The following is a 21,557-nucleotide window of genomic DNA, read 5'->3' on the forward strand; positions in this document are numbered from 1 at the left end:
CTCCTCGGGGACATCATTTCACAGTCCACAGACAGCGTATCCGGGGTTGAAATTATTCAAAGAGGGCTCACAGTATCAGCAGCAAAGCATTGTGGGTTGGCTCAAATCGACATTTAGTATCTGCAGGGTTTTCAGTTAAAGTCAGGTGTGTTAGAGTTACGTGGAAGTCTAAAGATTATTATTTGGGTCTGGAACCATATATTCTGTCTCCCAGATTGATGGACAGTTCAACCAATCAGTGTCCTGTTTGTGTCTGAACAAACATGGCGGTTCATGAATAAGAAATATGTGTCTGACAGAGAAACAGACGATTTCTGCTGCATCACAAAGAACGAAGCGTTTTGTGTTCTGTCTTCTCTATCTGAGCTAAAAGAAGTTATATTTCAAGTATGTTCATGAGAAAATCTCCTCTGCATTTGAGGGACAAAGCTGCTGTGATAAGAACGTTTCAAATAAAGACAGTGATTTGAAGTATGATTATAATCTGGTTACAGATAATATGGAAACATATTGCCATAGTTGTTTTGGAGATATGCACAATTAGACTATCAAGTACATCATCTATCACTAAACATGGACCGGCCTCCTGCTGGTGCCAGAGTCAGGACTAAACATGGACCGGCCTCCTGCTGGTGCCAGAGTCAGGACTAAACATGGACCGGCCTCCTGCTGGTGCCAGAGTCAGGACTAAACATGGACCGGCCTCCTGCTGGTGCCAGAGAGAGGACTAAACATGGACCAGCCTCCTGCTGGTGCCTTCTTCTCTTGTATGTCTTTTCCTGTTGTGCGAAGTACTTTGAGTTGCCTTGTGTATGAATTGTACTCTACAAATAAACTTGCTTTGCCTTTCACTTTCATATACAATGACAAAAGTGCCTTGCTCAGTAACACAATAGCTGTATGTATTTAGTGGGAATTAACTCATTGCAGATATAGTAGTGATAAAAGTACCGTATTGGCTTGTCATACAAATGAAGAATCTCTATAAAGTACTATTAGCGGTAGAATGGCATTTCCAGAGGCAAACTCTTTAGCTGACACAATGTTCACGTCAAATGCCATTTTGCTAAAAGCTAACAAGACATTTGCTCATTTATTGCGGGCACAGTATATCCATCTTTTCTGCTGCAGGGCAAAATGTGCCGTAAACACAACTTCAATCAAATGTCAACATACAGTAAATAGCCCTGACAATATCTCATTAACAAATGAAACTGAAGCAGAAACAAAAAAAACATAATTTAAAGTGTGTAATTCAATTTATGGTAAGACGTCATTGCTGTCTCTCAATTTGTTCTTTCTCAACAAAAAGTAACTACTTGCATTACTAAGACAAACTAATGATTATTGAAGGGGAAAATAGTATTTGTTCTGAGGGTCCACCAGCTTCAGTCTCCATGATGTCATCAGTTTTGTCTAAATTATTACACAGAATCTAAAGGTGAGATCTGTGGAGAGGAAATCCTTATCACTGTATGAAAGTGTTCAAGACAATACCTGTAATGGATGAGTTAAAGCTGAGATAACACTGCAATTTTCAGGTTAATTTTGAAACACATTTTTTGTCACACAAGATTTTCAAAATCAGCCAGAATTTGGGCTTTTCAGTGCGTCTGTGTCGTGCAGTGTACGAGCTGCAATTACCTGCTCACGGTGAGAGCATGACTGTTGATGGTACAGGGATTTCAGACATTTTGTCGTGAGATGTGGGGTCGAGTGAAAGCAGCAGAAAACTCAGAGGAGCCGCAGACATGGAGGGAACTGAGGCAACACGAAAACCAGAAAAGTTAACAGTTCCAACGCTTTCCTGACTTTTTGGATTACAATATCTTTGGCATTTAAACACGCTGTATGAAAGATAGTGTGAGCACAAACATGTCCACAGCACACGCCTCCTCTGGCTTATGTCACAGCGTCAGATCAGAGAATCCGTGTCCAGCGCACTCTCCCGCAGTGAGCTCGGGCTCTCCCCGGATCAGATTCAATTGCACAGTGTGAGTTTGAGAATAATTTGAAACGTTTTAAAATAGTGTAAAATTGCACAGTGCAAGCCCAGTGTAAAACCAGAGTGTGGGACATTCCAGTCAAAGTAATAAGAAGTTACACGGTTCACCTTTAAACACACTGGCACACACAGACTCCACATAAAGAGAAGGGATTCCAAACACATTCCCACTAGCAGGGGTGTTTGTTTACATGCTGCATTTCCCTTTGCAAAATGATCAACCCTGACCCTGGTCAAACAGATGACCCAACTGACATTTGACATCATGAAAAGGCAACATCAAATGCCACAATAATATTACAAACTTTTAGCAAATTGTAAGCTCCTAGACCAGAAATTGAGCCTCATTCATGATTTTTTTTATTTTTAGGAAATGTTTGTAACTTCCCCATTGCAATCCCTATCATGCCACAGCATCTTATAACAAACATACCACGAGCTTTTGATATTCCATCGTACATTTTGCCTCCACATCCTGTAGAGCGTGTAGTGACTGTGCTGGACCTTGGGCTGAGGCTGCAGTGGTTGTTGGACAGATTCCAGGGTTTCAATCTGTCTCTGGGAAGGTGCCAGAGCACATCTCCACACACCCTCCTCACTACGGGCTGCCTCTGTTACCATGGCGACTGACAGGCCTCCCATTGACAAATCTTCAGATGCGCTGTGTGCGTGTGTGTGCGTGTGTGTGTGTGTGTGTGTGCGTGTGCGTGTGCGTGTGCGCGTGTGTGTGTGCGTGTGCGTGTGCGTGCGTGTGCGTGTGCGTGTGCGTGTGCGCGTGTGCGTGTGCGTGTGCGTGTGCGTGTGTGTGTGTGTGCAGTGCGAGTAGGTTGTGTGGGTGGGACGAGCACGTTAGCATTTTGACATAAGTAGGATTAGGTACCGGCTATTTTTATCCAAATGCAGCACTTTCTGTTAAATATAATACAAGAAAATATCACTTACTCTGAGGAGTCTATAAAGTATATCCCGAGGGCCCCGATGCTCAGCGCGAACACTAGCACCACCTGAAAGAGAAGAGAGGAGACGCTTTACACCAGGCAAAACTGAAAAGAGATCCTAAATACTTTCATTTACCCGGCGTACAGTGGAAACAAGATGATTTATTCAACTAATTCTGGCTTCAGTAACGGTAATTAAACTGCCTCATACAAGCTGCACAGTGGCTTCAATTTAAAAAAGGCTACATAATGAATGACTTCCTCCGTGTCAGCAGCCAATTCAATGCATTTAAGTGCAATAAGCAGAAGCAGAGGAGCTAAAGGCTGTGGTAGTGACGAGGTGTGGAGTGTGCTGAGAGGAAGCGCTCACTGTAGGGCGCAGTTATCAAGTGTTGACATGTGCTGGTCCACTACGTACAAGTCTGCTTGGAAGTGTGCATTGTACAAACTCTGACCTACACGTCTGCCTCTGCTGCAGATAATATTTCAGTAACTATAGACTCCAGGAGCGCCACGGTGAAGTGAGGTGAGGCCCAGGAGGACACAAACGCTACAGTGTTTACTACTACTAAAACCACTACTACTATTACGTACTATTAAATCATTAATACTTACTGTTAGAGTTGTCAAAAGTATCAAAAATACTTAACATGCTAACTGACAATAAAAGTATTGAAAGTAAAAACTCATTTGGGCAAGTATTAATACAAAAAAAACAAAGTTGACCTCTAAAGGACAGTTTGAGAATGATCTTGATCTTTATCAGAATTGCTATAAGATCACATGGTAATATGAAAAAAGAACTATCAAGTCTAAATATATTTTGATTGATTATGATTGACATTTTAGTACCATGACAACGTTCTACTATTACTACCAGGGACGGGACAAATGCTATGATAGTTTCCATGATTGAACCAAATAAGGTTTAAGAGCTGGTGAGTTATGTTTTGAGACGCTGCAGTTCACAATGACAGAGACAATAAACGAAAAATAAAAAATAAAAAAATTGTAGGACCAGAATTGTAAGTTAGTAGTTAAAAATCGTGTCTTGTCTTGTCTTGTGGTAGATGTGTCTTGTCCAACCATTAATTTACTACTATTACTTACGCTTCTAACGCAATAACACAGGGCTTTTCAACTATAACTAATAATTGCACTGCTTTTACTACTGCCTTTCTTTATTGCAGCTACAAATATTCTTACTAGTGATGCTATTACCAATGACTTCTAGCTGCTCACTGCTATTGCAAACTACTACTACATCTACTGCAATTGTCAGTCATAGTAGTACCACTGCAACTACTTTAACTATCAAGTGCCAAGATAGAGAGAAACATCTTCAATCTTAGCAACTTTTATTGCCTCAAAGGTAAAATAAAAATCTGAAAAAATAAAACCTTTGACACATGTAGCGCTAAGTGTGACATTTTTGTTGGACAATGTGTGTATGGATGTCTTTTGTTGCCTTTGCTTCTTTTGTTTTATCTGGTATTTTAGTTTTAATCATCTAAAAACTGCTATTAATATGAGGAAAATAATTGTTTTGCCGTATTACCCAGCGCAAAGTGAACCTTGTTACAACATAGTCTGATGTATAAAGTAGAAAAGTATTGATAACCCTGTGCAATAAACCTGTCATACACTGTGAAACCTTTCGAGTGAACAAAGAGGGTGAAATGTCTTGCCTTGGGACACATTAACAACAACTGCGCCACGTTCGAACCGGCCACCCTCCCGACAGTGGCTGAACCGCTTTGCATATTTATTTCAATTATGAGTCGCCCTTCTAATCCCCCATCACAATCTGTAAACAAAGCATTCTTCCGTATCTTCCATTTCCCCGTACATTACCGTGACTAAATGTCCCGTCGTGGCGTAGCTTCATTATTCACACGCGCGGCCGACCGTGCCGTCATTATGTCATACAACTCCCATCATTACGGTCGCAATAATCTCCATGACAGCGGAGAAACCTGCACGCAAAGCGAACCCTTTTACAATCCACTCTCCCATTCACAGGGCGCACAATACCAGAGCCCCATCCACCCTGATTGTCCCGTTTATTATTGATGACGGGAGCTTGATTACTTTCATGCGACGGCCCGACGACGCATTGATCCGGAGCATTGTGGCTAAGGTAATAAGTAAACGCCCCTCTCCCCTTCTGTCTCTAATGGCGGCCGGTTGAAGGGAAGATAATGGGGTCCCAGTGGGAGTCGATAGTGGAAGTATTGTAAGCTTACAGAATGATAAAGATGAGACAAACAAAAGGAAAGCTGAAAGATCGTTTGTCCCGGTGCGGTAGATAGACGGTCTTTCGGGAAATATTTCACCCACATCTGATAACATGATTGCTTTGAAGCGCTGGGAGGGGGAATGTGTAAGGTGTAAGGGTTCTATTAAAAAGGTGCACTGTGTAACTTTTCTGCTTGTCTTGCCTCATGATTAAGGTAATAATTAAGTAGTTCTTAAGCCTAAATCATTAGTAATTCAGTCTTTGTTCATGCTTTAGCAAGTTTATTAAAAATGTAGCTACTGTGTGTCACCAATGTATATACTATATCTCCATGGAGACCAGCTGGTTACGCCGCAAAGCCAAGTTACAGGTCAGATCTACGGAGAAGTGGACTGGCTAAAAGTTAGAAGGTTTTAAGGGTGTGTTTGAGAATGGAACGCAACGGGTCCCTCCACCAGAGACGTTACACAGCGCACCTTTCAGAGTTTAGATGTTCTCTTTCCATCATCAACGTAAAACACGCACAATTTTGGCTGAACCTCCCGTTATAGGTACTCCTGAACAAGTTCCTGGACCAAGTTAGCTCGACGTTTGGAGATGGCACTGCCTTATGATCACCCACTGAGTCCTGAGAAAGATGAGTCAAAAACCTGCCAAGAAAACTCCCTGCAAAATGATAGTAGTCAACATAAGACGTAAGAAGAAATGCATCAGAAGGCAATTATATCGTCTATAGTGGCTAATGAGTTTGTAATAGGCATTTCTGAGCTCATAATGACCATCTAACTTAATGTTGTTGAACAATGAAAGCAGTTGAAGGGCAAAAAACTAATTAAGATTGGGAAAAAGTTTGGTGATTTTGTATTATACAAGCAGTAGTAAATATTTCACAGCTTTACAGAGAGCTTTGGGAATATATACAAATATGGATTATATTTGGGGGGGTTTTGATGTTTGACTAATTTACAGAAAATATAAGCTTATGGAGATTTAGCTCAACATTGCAAAACAATCAGCAAATAGCCTTGGGAGGTTCTGATTTAGTAGTTTAGTTCTCATTCGAATCTGGTTTTGGCCTGTTCTGATCCTGGTTATGTCCCGGTTGAGGCTTGGTACTTGTAATATAGAATCCCAGTGGTGTCTGACATGCTATCATTAAAACAACAAGCTCATAGTGCTAAAGAGACAGTAAAACAGCAGCGAGAGGCCTAGATAAAGCCATAGTGCACGAGGGATGACGGAGCAGCGCTTGCACCAGTGATCCCCAACACCCTGCATGGAAGCCGAGGAGATGGGAGCCTGACCCAGTTATTCAAGTGTGAAACCTGGTACACCATCCACCCCCGTGCCCTCCGCTAACTCTCCTAACGCAGCGCTAACAATATCTATGAGAGCTGTCAGGCCCCAACAAGAGACAAGAAACCATAATTGAGCACTGAAAATCTCAGCCCGTGCTGGAGCGCATGTTACAGAGCGAGCAACAAGAGGAGAAGGGGAATTGTTGAGTCTGCTCCCGAGGATACAGTGCATTTGTTCACTTAGAGACAGTCAGATTAGTTTATTGATGGGAAATTGTGTATCATGCGTACCACCGGTCATTTGCAAGCTGTTACTTGTGGTAGGCAAGGTCCTTTTGATTTCCAATATTTGCTTGATTTAGAGTCAATTTTATCAACATTTTTTATCATCTCTGAGTAAATTCTTCTTTATAACTACTGTAGCAATAGTGTCGTCCAGTTTTAGACCGCCTACTACATAACTGATTACGATCAGGCCTGAAGGCGTTATTAGACAGGGCAGTTCAGCTTGAAATGGGGATGAGAGAAGGGAGAACATGCAGCAAACAGTCAGTGCCACCTTAACCACTTGACTATCGAGCAGCAGTTTTTCTTGTTCTCTCTTTCAAACCATTTCTTCTCCTGTTTAGAATCTTCACCTCACTGTCTTCAATAAAGTGGTTTGTGGCTTTAAGATATAGGTGCACGGCGCTCTGTGGTCCTGAATTTGCATTTCTTCTGTGCTGATAAAGCTACCTGTGCAGTGGCTGTTTAGTCTCACATGTAAAGCTCTTTACAACCTAACTCCCTGAATTGGACAGAATACACTACATTGCTCTGTTTTCGTGTAGGCATCTTGTCTTTTGGGTGAACCAGTTTTTGTCCAGTTTCTTAGACAGTCCAAAGTCATAAGGGATAGAGACTCCATTCCTTCTTGGGTCCGTTTCCCATTCGTCCTGTTTCTTTGCTCTTTTAACAATATCAAACAGCAGACGCAATGGATCAGACTGGGATGCACACAATCACAATGTCTTAGGGTTCATGTCTCCGGGTCCCGTAGAACTCCAGCCTGACGCCTCTTCAACTCTCAGGTTACGTTCATTTATTTTACAACAATAACATTACTATTACAACTGTCTAAAAGGAAACAAAACTTCATCGTTATGAATTGTGTCCATACCGAACATATATTTCTCAGTTTGGTAAATGAATAAGTGAGCCTAAGACCCAACATGATAAGAAGTCTGGAACATTCTTCTGTCAGACGCCCACAGTCGTTACAGTTGATGTCTATGTCTCCATCTTAATAGCCGTGCAGGTTTACAGAGGTGTACCCCGTTCTATATTTAAGGCGTTAAGCTAAATGGGTGGCATGCTTTCCGTGGCGCACTTCAGCAGGCATACTTGGAAGACGGGGAAGTGTAGCCCAAATGTGTAGCAACGGTCTCGGGTTCCCGCGCCACATGCTCGCTAAAGATGGCGCATCTAGAATGACACCATCCGAATTGTAAACACATAATAACACGGAGGTACATGTATAAACACACTTGCGGGACGGTCGGGATGGAGGATTGGAGCGCTCATTCAGGAAGTCATTCGAATTGGAGTGGAAGGAAGCCTGAGTCCCGGTTTAAAGCTGATTTAGTCAATTCTTTAACCCCGGTTCAATCATGGATTAATTTATTTAGCCCGGTTTAGTTCTGGTTTAGAGCTGGTTAAGATTGTCATTTGGCTGGGTTCACAAATTTGTCCTGTTTGAACAGAATTAGACTTGTTTTGGTCCTTTTCTAGTCCAAGACAAGGTTTAGATTCTGTTTCTGTTTCGTTTTTGATGTGGGATACGTGTAAGTGATGTTATGATCTAGACCTCGTTCAAACCTGTTTTAGTCCTTCTTTAGAGCTCTTTTAGTGCTAATTAATTGCTGATTTGTTTCTACTTTAGTCCTAGTTTAGACTTCATTTAGAAGAGATAACAGATGGTTTAGACCTGGATTAGTCACGGTCTAATCTTCGTCTGATTCTATTGGCTGGTTTGTGGGTGATTACAGTTCAGCCCTGGTTTGATTTGCAGTTTAGTCATGATTAAGTCCTTAAATTCACAAAGAAAGGTACTTAAGTACTCTGGTTAGGACTTCTGTGACCTCTTTAGTGCATGGGTCATAGGCAAGGTCACCTCTTAAGCACACTTTGTAAGGACGAAATGGAAAGGTGATGCGTGCTGACAGTGTACAGAACAATCACATCACCTTCACGTTGAGTGCCCAGGTCAAACCAGCCGTGGTCACATGTCTCTGAACATGAGGCTTATCACTAACTTCACTTACACATGAAGGCAATTATAACTGTGAAGATTAGCTAACACAACACTGGGTGGCTCAGACGCTGTTCTCCCACTGACAAAAGATGATTCTCACAACTGCCATCACACACTGGTGCGGTCTGTTGTGTCCTTGGGCAAGACACTGCACCCTCCCTTACAAGGGAAGAACATGGAGCTCTTGTAAGGGACAGGAAGTGGCAAAATTAACTTCCCTTGCCTTTTAACCAAAACTACTGTTTCACCTTGTTAATTTAAAGAAGAAACTCAAATGCAGCTTGGTCATAAAACGTATAAAGTAAAAATAATCTTGTGAATTTGACATTTTGATCAGGGAAAGGATGAGAACCAACTCAATGTTAACTCAACACAAAAAGGCCATTCTCGCTTATGAGATGGTGGTGCTAACTATTGTGGTTATTTAGTTGATGGAAAAGACGCACTGTCACTGACATGTTGTGAAGTCCAAAACACAATAGCAAATCATTATTTGTAGAGTCTGCTTTTTACCAGCTTGAAAGATTGACCGCTGACTCAATACAGCGAAACAATTGCTAATGCCTTAGACGTGGAATAAAAATCAAATGCATCCTGGTAATAGTTTATGGTCTTTTGGCTTCGATCCATGACTTATTCATCCCTCTCTTCATAGATCACAATGCATGATGATTATTTTATGCAAAGAAATGTTGAATCTCTCTTTAACAGACGATAGCGGCATCTCCAGTATCAAAACAAGTTGATTTGGATGCAGCCCGAGTCTGGCAGACAAGAACAAAACAAGGTCAAGAGAAGGGTACGGAGCAGAGCTGAGAAGAGCAAAGTGGAAATATTGTAGACATATTTGAGGCTGATTGAATCCACAGTGGTGTGCTAATATTCAATGCATATTGTCACAAAAAGAGAAAATGGAGAGATTGAGCGCTGGCCTCCATTAGAGAAAGGAGTTATGGCTATGGGTGGAATGTTAATAGATTAAGAATAATTCAGTTTTGAGCGTCCAATAATGAGAAAATAGTTTGTCCCTCCATCTTTTCAAAATATTATATGCGCAACCTTTATTTCTCCAATCAATCAATCAATCAATCAATCACCATTCAAATGAATACGTTCACTCTAACCTTATGCATTCCAATGTTTGAGTTACTTTTACCGAAGCAGTTACATTATCAGCCTCCTTTTCAAACAGATGTGTTTACGTGTCAACATTCAACTGAAAAATGTATTTTAGCATTATTTGCTGAAAAAGTTTCGTCATCTGGACAATATTTTCAAAATCGAGACGTTTCAACTGCCGTTCAAAAGTAATTTTCAATCTGAACCAAAACTGCCATGTTATTTTGTGCCGGCCGCGCGCCGCGGCTCCTGAAACTGCTGCGCTATTTGACCTCGTTTTACTGCCGGGTTAAGGTTAGGGTTAAGGTCAGTGTCAGGGTCAGGGTCAGAGTTAGGGTTAGGGTTAGGGTTAGGGTTAGGGTCAGGGTCAGAGTTAGGGTTAGGGTTAGGGTTAGGGTTAGGGTCAGGGTCAGAGTCAGGGTTAGGGTTAGGGTTAGGGTTAGGGTCAGGGTCAGGGTCAGGGTCAGGGTCAGAGTTAGGGTTAGGGTTAGGGTTAGGGTTAGGGTCAGGGTCAGAGTCAGGGTTAGGGTTAGGGTTAGGGTCAGGGTCAGGGTCAGGGTCAGGGTCAGGGTCAGGGTTAGCCATGAGGCTATAAGGCAGTGCCGCGGTTCCTGAAACTGCTGGGCTATTTGACCGCGCCGCGGCTCTGCAGCCACGGCCATTGTGTTTAGATTCTTAGCTGTGAACTGTGAACTATGAATTATTAAATTGCCTCTACCTCATGGATATGCCTACAATTCAGCAACAGTTGTTTTGCCCAAGTACAGACATTTTACAAAAGCAGCACTTAGCATCAAAATGAGACCGGTGTGTGCTGTCTACCTAATTTTAAAGCATTTCATCGTCCGAGAACCAGGAAGCGCGCTGTTAGCATGCTAATTGTTTTTGGTAAACGCATTGCAGTGAATAGTTAGGATTCTAGGAATGCCTTTACGTCCTCGAATGAGTTAAAATTCTAATTCTAATTTGGTTCAACGTGTGAAGTCATAAATGTAATAAAAACATAAATCTGCTCAGGCTTTAGGGACGCCTGTAGCTCATAGCAACATCACTAACCACATGGACATTTTAATCTGAGCTATTTTAGTTAATTTTATCAACATCAAACCACTGCACTGTGAAATATTACAAGCCTGGGGACAATTCAGAAACCCCACTGTGCTCTCATTTTTTTGGTTTTCATCTTATTGTTACAGACCTCGTGGCCGTCTGCATCAAAAAACCTGCCGCCAAAAGCAGAAAGAGAAGACCATTTTTCTCTGTTTGTTTTCTGGCACAGACTGAAAATAGCACTTTCTAAGAAGCGCGGGTTCCCCAAGATTACACGAGCGGAAATCTTTTAAAGGGGAGGACAACAATGCCTTTAAGGACTGTGCGGCATTAGGATAAGCCCGGCCATTAATCCACGCTGGCTCGCTGAAGTCGCAAAACGCATGGACCAAACACGACCACTGTGAAGCTGTCGCCAAGGGATTTCACAAGGGCCAAGCTCGAATCAAGCCAAATGTTCTCTTAGAGCAAAAAAATTTGGTTTAATCCTCTCCTATGCGCACTATATGGAAGAAGGCGAGCGTATAGCGGGATGAGAGAATCACATGTCTAAGCACATGTCGAGCAAACCCAAATGTCCCTCGGGGAATTTCAACAAACGAGAGCCGCGTTAAACTTTAATGGCGTACATCCATACATCGGCAAATAATGTGAGCTCCGCTTTCACTCGCACTCGAATGACTGAGGGGCCACACGCAGACACACTGGTATGATATGTCAGGAAACCAAGTCTGGTACGCCACAAGCTTCGTACACGGAAAGAAATGCACAGAATACATCGTTGCAATTGAGTCCGTCCGGGAAGCTCTGTTCTGAAGAAGTTTACTTTTTGTAAATCTGGACAACATTTCTATCATATTGTGGCCAGAATAATCATTATTGTCGATTAACCCAACGATCTTGACGTCACTATTCCTGAGGGCTGCTAACAAATTCCATCTTCCATCCATCGAATATTACTTTCCGCTCACCTTTCTGCCTGTTTCGAGTATGAAAGACACGGAAGGAGAGGTTAAAAAACGAAAATCAATAATATACAAACCAAGAAAGGTGTTTTAATCATTATTCTGACCGACCCAATCGCAGATAGCACATCTAGTTTGTCTTTCGATGATGATGCATTAGCTGCAGCACGTTTCGAGACACTAAATGTTGGTAAGCTATTTTGGTAACGATGGGTGTCTCTTCTTTTAGACAGAACACTTTGTTAGTGAGCAGTATTTACCTTGGCATGTTTTGTCTGTCAAGGTAAATACATCTCGCTAGCAAAGTGGTCGACTAAAAGAAATAAGATATATCAGTTGGTGAGCTAGATACTAAGAGCTACATCTGCCCTGGGACAGCATATACACAAAATCAATACAGCTATAGATGTAAAGATTCATACCAGGAACACCAATTGTCTTCACTACACTCATACACTGTCCTGTTTCTGTGCGATTTCATCAAGCTTCAAACATTTGGTCCAGCTATGGTTCATCCAGTTTGCATGCACACATCGTCATTCCACTTCCAAAATCAAAAACACCAAACTCATTTTACTTTCAGTGTTTCCTGAATTTTTGGTCCAGGCGTGGAGATAATCAAGTGCAAAGCCTTTGTTGACTTTGCAAGGTCATGAATACAAATTGCCACTCACATTACCGTTTCCTCTCTCCGATAAATCCTCCAAATAAATTTTCCATCTTTGCTCAAAAAAGTAGAGCAAAGCCAAATGCATTTATTAAACCAGTTTGGCTGCCTGGGAGCTGTGCCAATTTGATTCATCTACCACCATGCAAATCATGAAATAATGTGTATCTAAGTTAGCGGCACACTGTCTCGCTTATTAAAGGTCTGTACCTGACTTGTATTACTTTTAGTTCAGGTAAAAGCTTTTTACACCGCAGCGTAATGTAAAAGCGGGTTTGTCATGGTGGTAATATCAGACTTATAGAACAATACAACTACAAAAGGTGAAAGAAGGGACTAAACGCGAGGTTATGCCCCATAAATGCTACTTGGCATTGGTGGCTATGCTAGTAAATGTTTAGTTTAGACGATATAATATTTCAAAATCAGGTTAGGGATAGGTTTAGGTTTAGAAATGGGATTTTTGGTTAATCTCCGACAGAGAATGAAGAGGTGTGAGAAGTGACTTGCAGTTTGTCTGTCGTGCTGTAGTGGTCTTTGCTGCACAATCTGGAAACAACTGCCTGTAATAGTTCTATAGTTCAACAAAAAGCTGCGTGAAGGGACTACATGGGCGAGCCGAAAAGTTCAAAATAAACTTGTTCATCACTCATGGTTCAAAATTGGGTACAGGGCCGTTAAGGTTATTTAAGTGTCTGAAACGGTGAACTAGATAGTGTACAAAAGTCTTTTCAGAGCTTTCTTGGTCCGCCTTTCCGCCCACAGCCTAAAGCTTTTGTGTGGTAGTCGAAGGCCGGTGAGGTACTGAGGAGTGAATAGAGGATAGTGTTGAAAAGGCACTGACCTGTCCTTCAAAAACAAGATCTCTATCAACCATTCTGCGGTCGCCCACATTAGAGACATTCAGGCTGACTATTCAAAGGACAGAGGAAAGGCAAATGGGACTTCTAATGTTAGATCGTGTGATTTTTCAATATATATTTGAGAAATATGTGTTGCACTAATGAACCAAGAGAATGTATTTGTAAATTAACATTTCTATTTCATTCATTTGTGATCAAAAGCGTGTCTGAGTGCAGTGGAGGGAAGAGAAGCCTTGAGGTTTATATGTATGAATCAAATATGATGGTTATTAATTAATGTTAAGCTCTGGACTCCAGGACAACCAGGAATTGCTGAAAACTGCTTGCAAAAATAAGTGCAAAAATGTACTTCCGTCTACACTAAATTATGAGTATTTTTATTTTTTATTTTTAATAAATTCACAAAGAATTTAAACAACCTCCTTTCAAGTTGTCATTATGGGGTATTATTTGTAGAACTTTGAGGCAAATAATTAAATTTAATACATTTTAGAATAAGGTTGTGACATAAGAAAATCTGGACTTTTCCACACTTCCAGATGCACTGAGAGCAGCAGAAAAGAGTAGGCATGACGTGAGCTAGCTGAAGATTATGAGTTTCATCTGATGTTTTACATATAAATAAGATAAGATAAGATAAGATAAGATAAGATATTCCTTTATTGTCCCACATGGGGAAATTTCATTGGTGCAACGCAGGTAGATACAGAGGTAGATACAGAAGAACAGATCACTTATAGGAAGTCTGAAAAACACTTTCAGTAGAAGATCTCCTATAAATAAATAAAAACTCCCATAGACAAATAAATAAATAAATAAATAAATAAATACATAAATACCATTGCATGTGATCACGACAGTAATTGCACATGAATATGTGTCACGACAGCACATAGATTGCACATGAATTTCACAGTAATTGCACATGAATTCCAACAGCAATTGCACATATGACAGAATTGCACATCAGTATTAGGTTAGGTCAGTATTGCGGGTGTTCAGTACTAACAGTTTTTGTTATAAAGTCTGACAGCAGCAGGAAGGAAAGACCTACGGAACCTTTCCTTCACACATCGAGGGTGGATCAGTCTCTCACTGAAGCTGCTCTCCAGAGCGGAGAGAGTGTCCTGCAGGGGGTGACACTCATGGTCCAGCATAGATGTGAATCTAGCCAGGACCCTCCTGTCCCCCACCTCCTGCACCGAGTCCAGAGCACAGCCCAGGACGGAGCTGGACTTCTTGATGACTCTGTCCAGCCTCTTCCTCTCCCTCTCTGTGATGCTGCTGCTCCAGCAGGCCACACCATACAGGAGGGCTGATGCCACCACAGAGTCGTAGAAGGTCTTCAGGAGTGGCCCTGTCACTCCAAAAGACCTGAGTCTCCTCAGGAGGTAGAGCCGACTCTGGCTCTTCCCGTACAGTGCGTCTGTGTCCAGTCCAGTTTGTGGTTCAGATGAACACCCAGGTACTTATACGAGTCCACTCTCTCAATGTCCCGTCCCTGGATGTTCACTGGTGAGGGGGCAGTGGGGTGGCGTCTGCGGAAATCCACCACCATCTCCTTGGTCTTCCCCGCGTTGATGAGGAGGTGGTTCCGCTGACACCAGTCCACAAAGTCCTGCGCCAGTCCTCTGTACTCCGCGTCATCGTCGTCCGTGATGAGTCCGATGATGGCAGAGTCGTCAGAGAACTTCTGCATGACACAGCTGCCCGTGTCATGTCTGAAGTCTGCAGTGTAAAGGGTGAAGAGAAAGGGCGCGAGGACAGTGCCCTGGGGCGCCCCCACACTGCAGGTCCGAGTGTCAGACACACAGTTCCGGGCTCTCACAAACTGGGGTCGGTCTGTGAGGTAGTCCAGGATCCACTCTGCCAGGTCATACTCCACACCAGCCGTCTCCAGCTTGTCCCTCAGGAGCAGCGGCTGGATGGTGTTGAAGGCGCTGGAGAGATCGAAGAACAGGATCCTCACAGAGCTGCCAGGCTTTTCCAGGTGAGAGAGAGAGCGGTGCAGCAGGGAGATGACGGCGTCCTCCACTCCGATGCCAGACCGATATGCAAACTGCAGCGGGTCCATGGCTGAGCTCACGGTGGAGCGGAGGTGGTCCAGGACCAGCCGCTCCAGTGTCTTCATCAGGTGGGACGTGAGAGCCACTGGCCTGAAGCTGTTGAGGTCTTTGGGGCGCGGTGTCTTAGGCACAGGTACCAGACAGGAGGTCTTCCAGACCTGTGGTACCACCCTCAGCTTCAGGCTCATGTTGAAGACATGCTCCATCACTCCACACAGTTCATCTGCGCAGGACTTAAGGAGCCTGGGGCTGATGCCATCAGGTCCTGCTGCCTTCCTCACTTTAATCCTCTTCAGCTCACTCCTCACCTGTGCTGCTGTGACAGTCAGTGGTTGGCAGGGGGACCGTGTGCTGGGGGGATGGGTGAGTCCAGGCGAAGTGGGGAGCTGATGGTCCGGGGCAGATAAGCGAAGAGGAACAGATGCAGGGCATTGTCCAGCTGTGGAAGAGGGAGCATGCAGCTGTGCAGGGGGAGGGGCGGGTGACCGATCAAACCTCAAGAAGTGAGCATTTAAATCATTCACCCACTGTAGATCCCCCTCTGTCTGGGCAGGGGGGATTTTGAAGCCCAAGATGGTTTTCAGGCTCCTCCACACTCCCTGAATGTTCTTTTGCTGCAGCTGCTCCTCCATCCTCCTCCTGTAGCCGGCCTCAGCCTGCCTGATCTTCCTCCTCAGCTCCTTCTGCACAGTCCTCAGCTCCTCCTTGTTCCCTGACCTGAAGGCTCTCTTCTTCTCCTTCAGCAGAGCCTTCAGTTCACGGTTAATCCATGGCTTGTTGTTTGGAAAACACCGCACCGTCCGGGAGGGAACAATGTTCTCAAAACAGAAGTTGATGTAGTCCGTGATGCACTCTGTGATGGTGTTGATGTCCTCCCCATGTGGGTCATAAAGCTCAGTCCAGACAGTGGTGCTGAAGCAGTCCCTCAGAGCCTCCTCGCTCTCAGCAGACCACATCCTCACCTCACGGGACACCACAGGCTGCCTGCGCACGATGGGTTCATACACAGGCCTCAGATGTACAAGGTTGTGGTCCGAGCTGCCCAGGGGAGGGAGGGGGGAAGAAGAATAAGCCTCCTTGGTGTTGGCAAAAAACAAGTCCAATGTTCTATTCTCTCTGGTGGGGCAGGTAACATACTGGGTGTATGTTGGTAGAACAGAAGAGAGAGAAGCGTGGTTAAAGTCACCAGAGATGAGGAAGAGAGCCTGTGGATGCTGTGTTTGCAGCCTACAAGTGCAGGAGAGCAGTGCTTCACAAGCATTTTCAGCATTGGCAGACGGGGCCACATAGACTGCGATCAAAATCACATGTGAGAACTCCCGGGGCAGATAATATGGCCTCATGCCAATAGCCAATAGTTCAATATCCTTGTTACATAGCTGCTCCCTCACTGTGCAGTGTTCAGGTTTGGACCAGCTCGTGTTCACATACACCGCCAGACCTCCACCTCTTTTCTTCCCGCATTCTCTCGTTCTGTCCGCCCGCAGCAGATGAAAATTGTCCAAACCTACAACAGAGTCTGGCATTTCTGCTGTTAACCAGGTCTCTGTGAAAATCAAGACGCTGCTGTCCCTATACATCCTCTGGGACCGCATGAGGCTCGCTATTTCCGTCATTTTATTTTGAAGGGACCTCACGTTACCTATGACTACGGCGGGAACCGACTTCCTGTTTGTCCCTCTCTTCTCTCGGAGTTTACGTCCAGCCCGTCTGCCTCGTTGCGTTTTCCTTAGGATGTCCGTCGGGATAACGTGACGATCTCCGGGTAAGACGACTGTTCTCCGCAGTTTCATTAGTTCCTCCTTTGTGTAAACGCGGTACGGCGCCGGCCGGGGGGCGGGGCCGGAGCCGGGGGGCGGGGCCGGAGCCGGGGGACTCAGAGCCAAGACACATCGCAACGACACGACGAAAACACTCAATCCAGCCGAATAAAGTCAAAACAAGTTAATTTAAAGCGATTCCAGTGCGTGTCCCGATCGTTCGTTAAGTTCCTCTTTCATATAAACGTGTATATAAACGTGTACCGACGACACGCCGTACTTTAGCGCGGCTGGAGGGCGCGGGGGGGGGCTGGTGGGCTCGCTCGGAGCTAGCTCACGTCACAACAACACAACGAACGCAACGAAAAACGCACAAATCCAGCCTAAAAAAGTCAAAAACAGTTGAATTAAAAAACTATTCCAGCGCGTGTCCCTATCGTACAGTAAAATAGAAAAAATATACTAACTATATTTACAAAATATAGGAGATAAAGCACAATAAGTGTGAGAAAGAAGAGAGAGCGTTTACACCGGGCTGCCAGCTGTACCAGCGCCTTAATACACTGCTGTCTAGAATCTGCATAAATACAGTTGTTTAAACATGGACTAAACATGGTGCAGTTTGATCAGATACATGGTCAGAACATAGAGATAATTCATAGTTTTGAGAGCGTTTGCAACAACTCTTTTTAGCCGACTAATTGGTCAGAAAGTCTTTAACTGATTACAGCCCTTGTGAAGAGTCTAAAATCCCCATTCCTCAGCTCTCTGCGTACACTAACATTCCAATAGGATTCCAAACAAAAAGTCTCAGGGTGAACAGCTCCACAGTTGCATAAGCAAAAGAATCTGGGGGCGATGGTGCTGGGCGGGTGCCTAATTTCCATGTGTGTGCATATAAACACCAACATGGGGTGAGATGTAGCACTTTCGTCGCACTGGCTTCGTTTCAAATAAGCCCTGACAGCGCGGACGGAACAGGTGCCGATCGAGCAGCCGTGACGAGCCAAAAGCAGAGCCGAGTACCGCAGCGTGGAGGGGCCCGCTAATACTGTACATGCTGAGTCACACACAGGAGAGAGCCCAGAGGAAGCACGGCCCCACATGGGACTGGAGACGTGAAGGGACCGTGTGGGCTGGAGGTCAGAGCAAGGACAATACAGAAGAATCAGTCCATGAATGCATTGGTGGTGTTATTTTAAAGAGGGATTGTGTCACTTTTCTACATGCAGGTGTTACTGCTTTGCCTGGATTGTCTCACAGGATGGTATTGTTTGTCTCCTTGGAGATAGATCACTTTAATGCCATACTGTGGACCATTTCAGGCAAGAAAAATGATATCTTTATAGAGACAAGCATGTGACGGACCATACATATGATCAAATGTTTTGTTTAAAATATGAAAAAATGAAAGGTTACAATTTTGGGAAATGTTCTTATTATTCAATGTATTTATTTTCTATTTATTATTAAAAAAAACATCAATCTAATAAAAGACAGAACAAATTAACAAACCCTAAAAAGAAAGAAAAACAAAAGCAGAGTAAGACATGTTTTTTTTTAAACTTCTAGCAAGAATCCAATTTACATTTTTTAAAAGCTTGTAAGTAAGTAAGTAAATTGTATTTGTATAGCACCTTTCACAGACAGAAGTCACAAAACACAGAATAAAATGATGAAAACAAATTTACAGTGAGCAATACATATACAACAATATACAGTAAATGAGTGACAATGAGTGTCTTCAAAATATACAAACAATAACACGTTTTCCTTAAAAAGTAAGTCCATTTTATTGTGTAAGGAAATGTTTTCTGTGATGTAAAACAGGCCAATTAAAACAGCATTAATAACAGTTTTTCCTATTACAATGTTAATTCATATTTTCCTCATTGGAAGGTGGAAAGGTCTGAAGAAGTGGCATCTATTCTGCTGTAAATTCATTTATAGAAAAAAAAACAATTATATATAAAATGACTTTCTATTGTATGGGCCACAAAGCCAGACTCAAATTGTATTGTGCAAGATTAATATTAATGCTGTACTGTGAAAACCATGACCTTTTTATGAAGACAAGCAGGTGACGGACATTGTGCACCACGAAATTGTCTCATTCTTCTCTGTTACGAAATATTGCTTGACCAAAATGACCAACGGTCAGAAAACCGCAATTTTACAAGAAAATATATCTAAACGCCAATAGCACATTTTTCTCTGGTGGCAGCATTATTTCATTATAAATCACGGCCTCATCAGGGGCCATACATCAGGGGCCATACATCAGGCGTGGCAGCATTGTAAATAAACCATTTTGCGATTTAAAAAAAAAATTCTGCCGAAGAAAAGCTATCACAAATCAAAATGGCCACACTGCACCGGGCTCTTTAATTCTGGATGCCCCGGTATTGAGGGGGCGAGACGGTGACGGTGAAGGGAGTGATTGACAGACCAAGAGGAAGGGAGGAGCCATTTCAGAAGCAAAGAGGCTCAGGTCGGACACAGTGACAGCTTAAAATGAACAGCTGTCAAAGAGAGACAGAGGGGACAGAAGGGGAGGACAGCCTGACCGGAGATCTCACACCAAACTTTGGCTCCGGGCTTTTATTCATTTGTGAAATAGGAAAGGTGCTACTGCTCATGGGTAATTATGCGGATGATGTGGAGTTATGAGTGCAGAATAAAATACTGTTAACTTGAGGAGAGAAGTTTGATTTTTTTTTCGAAATAAACAAATCTGATTGCACGTTTCTGTTAAAGTTTGGCTCAAGGGAGTGGTGACCAGACTCACTTTTTGTGTGTCTCCTGGAACACAGGCAAATGTAGAGGAAAAGTCATCCAATTCTACAGGATTTCACCACTTACTAAATCGTCTTTATTATATTTGCAAATCACAGGTTGGACTACACATTTATGGTAAAACAAAAAATATTTGTAGAATTTTCAGATTGTTGGTGAAGCTTATTCTGGTTGGAGCGATATGATAGTTATTATCTAACAAATAAAACTATATGGTGACACCTGTATTCATTTAAAGGGGACATATTATGCAGAATCAACAGTTTCGTCACCATTAGTTCAATCAAAGTTGTATTTTGATTGATTCCTGCATGTTTGAGTCAATCCTGTATTGTCCTGCAACTAAGGCAGGAGTGTTCAGAAAATTCATGTTTTCACCCACCCCCTATCCCCGCCCCCATCCCTGTATTTAGTTGTAATTATTTGAAACATTTAGACTCTGACTGATACAGGGTTTGACATTGTCACATTGGTACTTGATGCAAATCTGCTGCTTGTTATCGTGAAGAGGCGGAGCTTATCAGTCCTGCAATTTTGAACAGAAAGTCAATGGAGATGTTTCTATTACCAAGCTGTTTTAGATAAATATAGTGGTTTAAAATGAACAAAATGTAAAATGATGATCTACTTATGTTAAACTTCAATACTAAAAAAAGTATAATACGTCTCCTTTAAAAGAACGTTTCAATTGTCAGAAAATGGCATGTCAACTGTGTCACATGACACACATAGAGGGATTCTTTTGTAGAACTCAGCACTACTTCCTGTAAATTTGAACTTGTCGTCTTGCAACACAAACCTGCACCATAACGCCAATCAAAGTAATAATTAGAAAAACAGCTAAATACTTCACATACACTTTATCTTTACTTTTTATAATAAGAAAGTTGTTGCTTCAATCCCTGCTGTCCTAGCCATACTTTTGTTGTGTCCTCGAGTGGGTGATGATGGTTTAGAGAGGCCGCATTTATCATCCACAATGTAGAATAAATATCTATTAGAATTTTAATGTATAAAAAGCCAATTAGACGAATATAAATAAGTGACAAACAGTATGTTAAGAGTGTAGATGTTCACCCTTCTCGTGCACTTGCTCCACATCCTACAAGGGCACCTCACAACACCTGCTCTGACAGGCAGCATCTCCCTGGAGACCACCGCTGCAGCTGTGACCTTGAGCGTCGGCCAAGGGCTCCTAATGCTTTCGAAACAACACGAGAAGAAAAGTCCAGAGTGATGATCAGAGATGGAAGGATGAGAGGGAAAAACACAGAATAAGGGCACGCTGCCGAGACAGAAACAGGGAGGAGGAGGAGGAGGAGGAGGAGGAGGAGGAGGAGGAGGAGGAGGAGGAGGAGGGAGAGGACAAAGTATACGTGTCCTCTAAGGCACAGCCACGGCTCGAATGCCACGGGCGTGCTTGTGAGTGTGCACGAGACCTCACCTCTGAACACTGTCGCATGGATCTGTGCGTTTGCCCGAGAGACAGAGAAGAGGG

General features: G+C 43.1%; 1 protein-coding gene across 10 annotated transcripts in view; it reads right to left on the reverse strand.

Moving 5' to 3' along the window:
* kcnma1a (potassium large conductance calcium-activated channel, subfamily M, alpha member 1a) overlaps positions 1-21,557 on the reverse strand; it is a 234,199-nt gene that overhangs the window by 105,071 nt on the left and 107,571 nt on the right. For all 10 annotated transcript variants that reach the window (XM_072436881.1, XM_072436886.1, XM_072436883.1 and 7 more), the window contains exon 3: positions 2,948-3,009. In XM_072436881.1, coding sequence (XP_072292982.1) covers positions 2,948-3,009 — 62 coding nt within the window. The remainder of the gene's footprint in view (positions 1-2,947; positions 3,010-21,557) is intronic.

The sequence above is a fragment of the Eucyclogobius newberryi genome, unplaced genomic scaffold, assembly GCF_026437365.1.
Source record: "Eucyclogobius newberryi isolate DKJ021-1_F unplaced genomic scaffold, fEucNew1.0.hap1 SCAF_8, whole genome shotgun sequence".
NCBI lineage: Eukaryota > Metazoa > Chordata > Actinopteri > Gobiiformes > Gobiidae > Eucyclogobius > Eucyclogobius newberryi.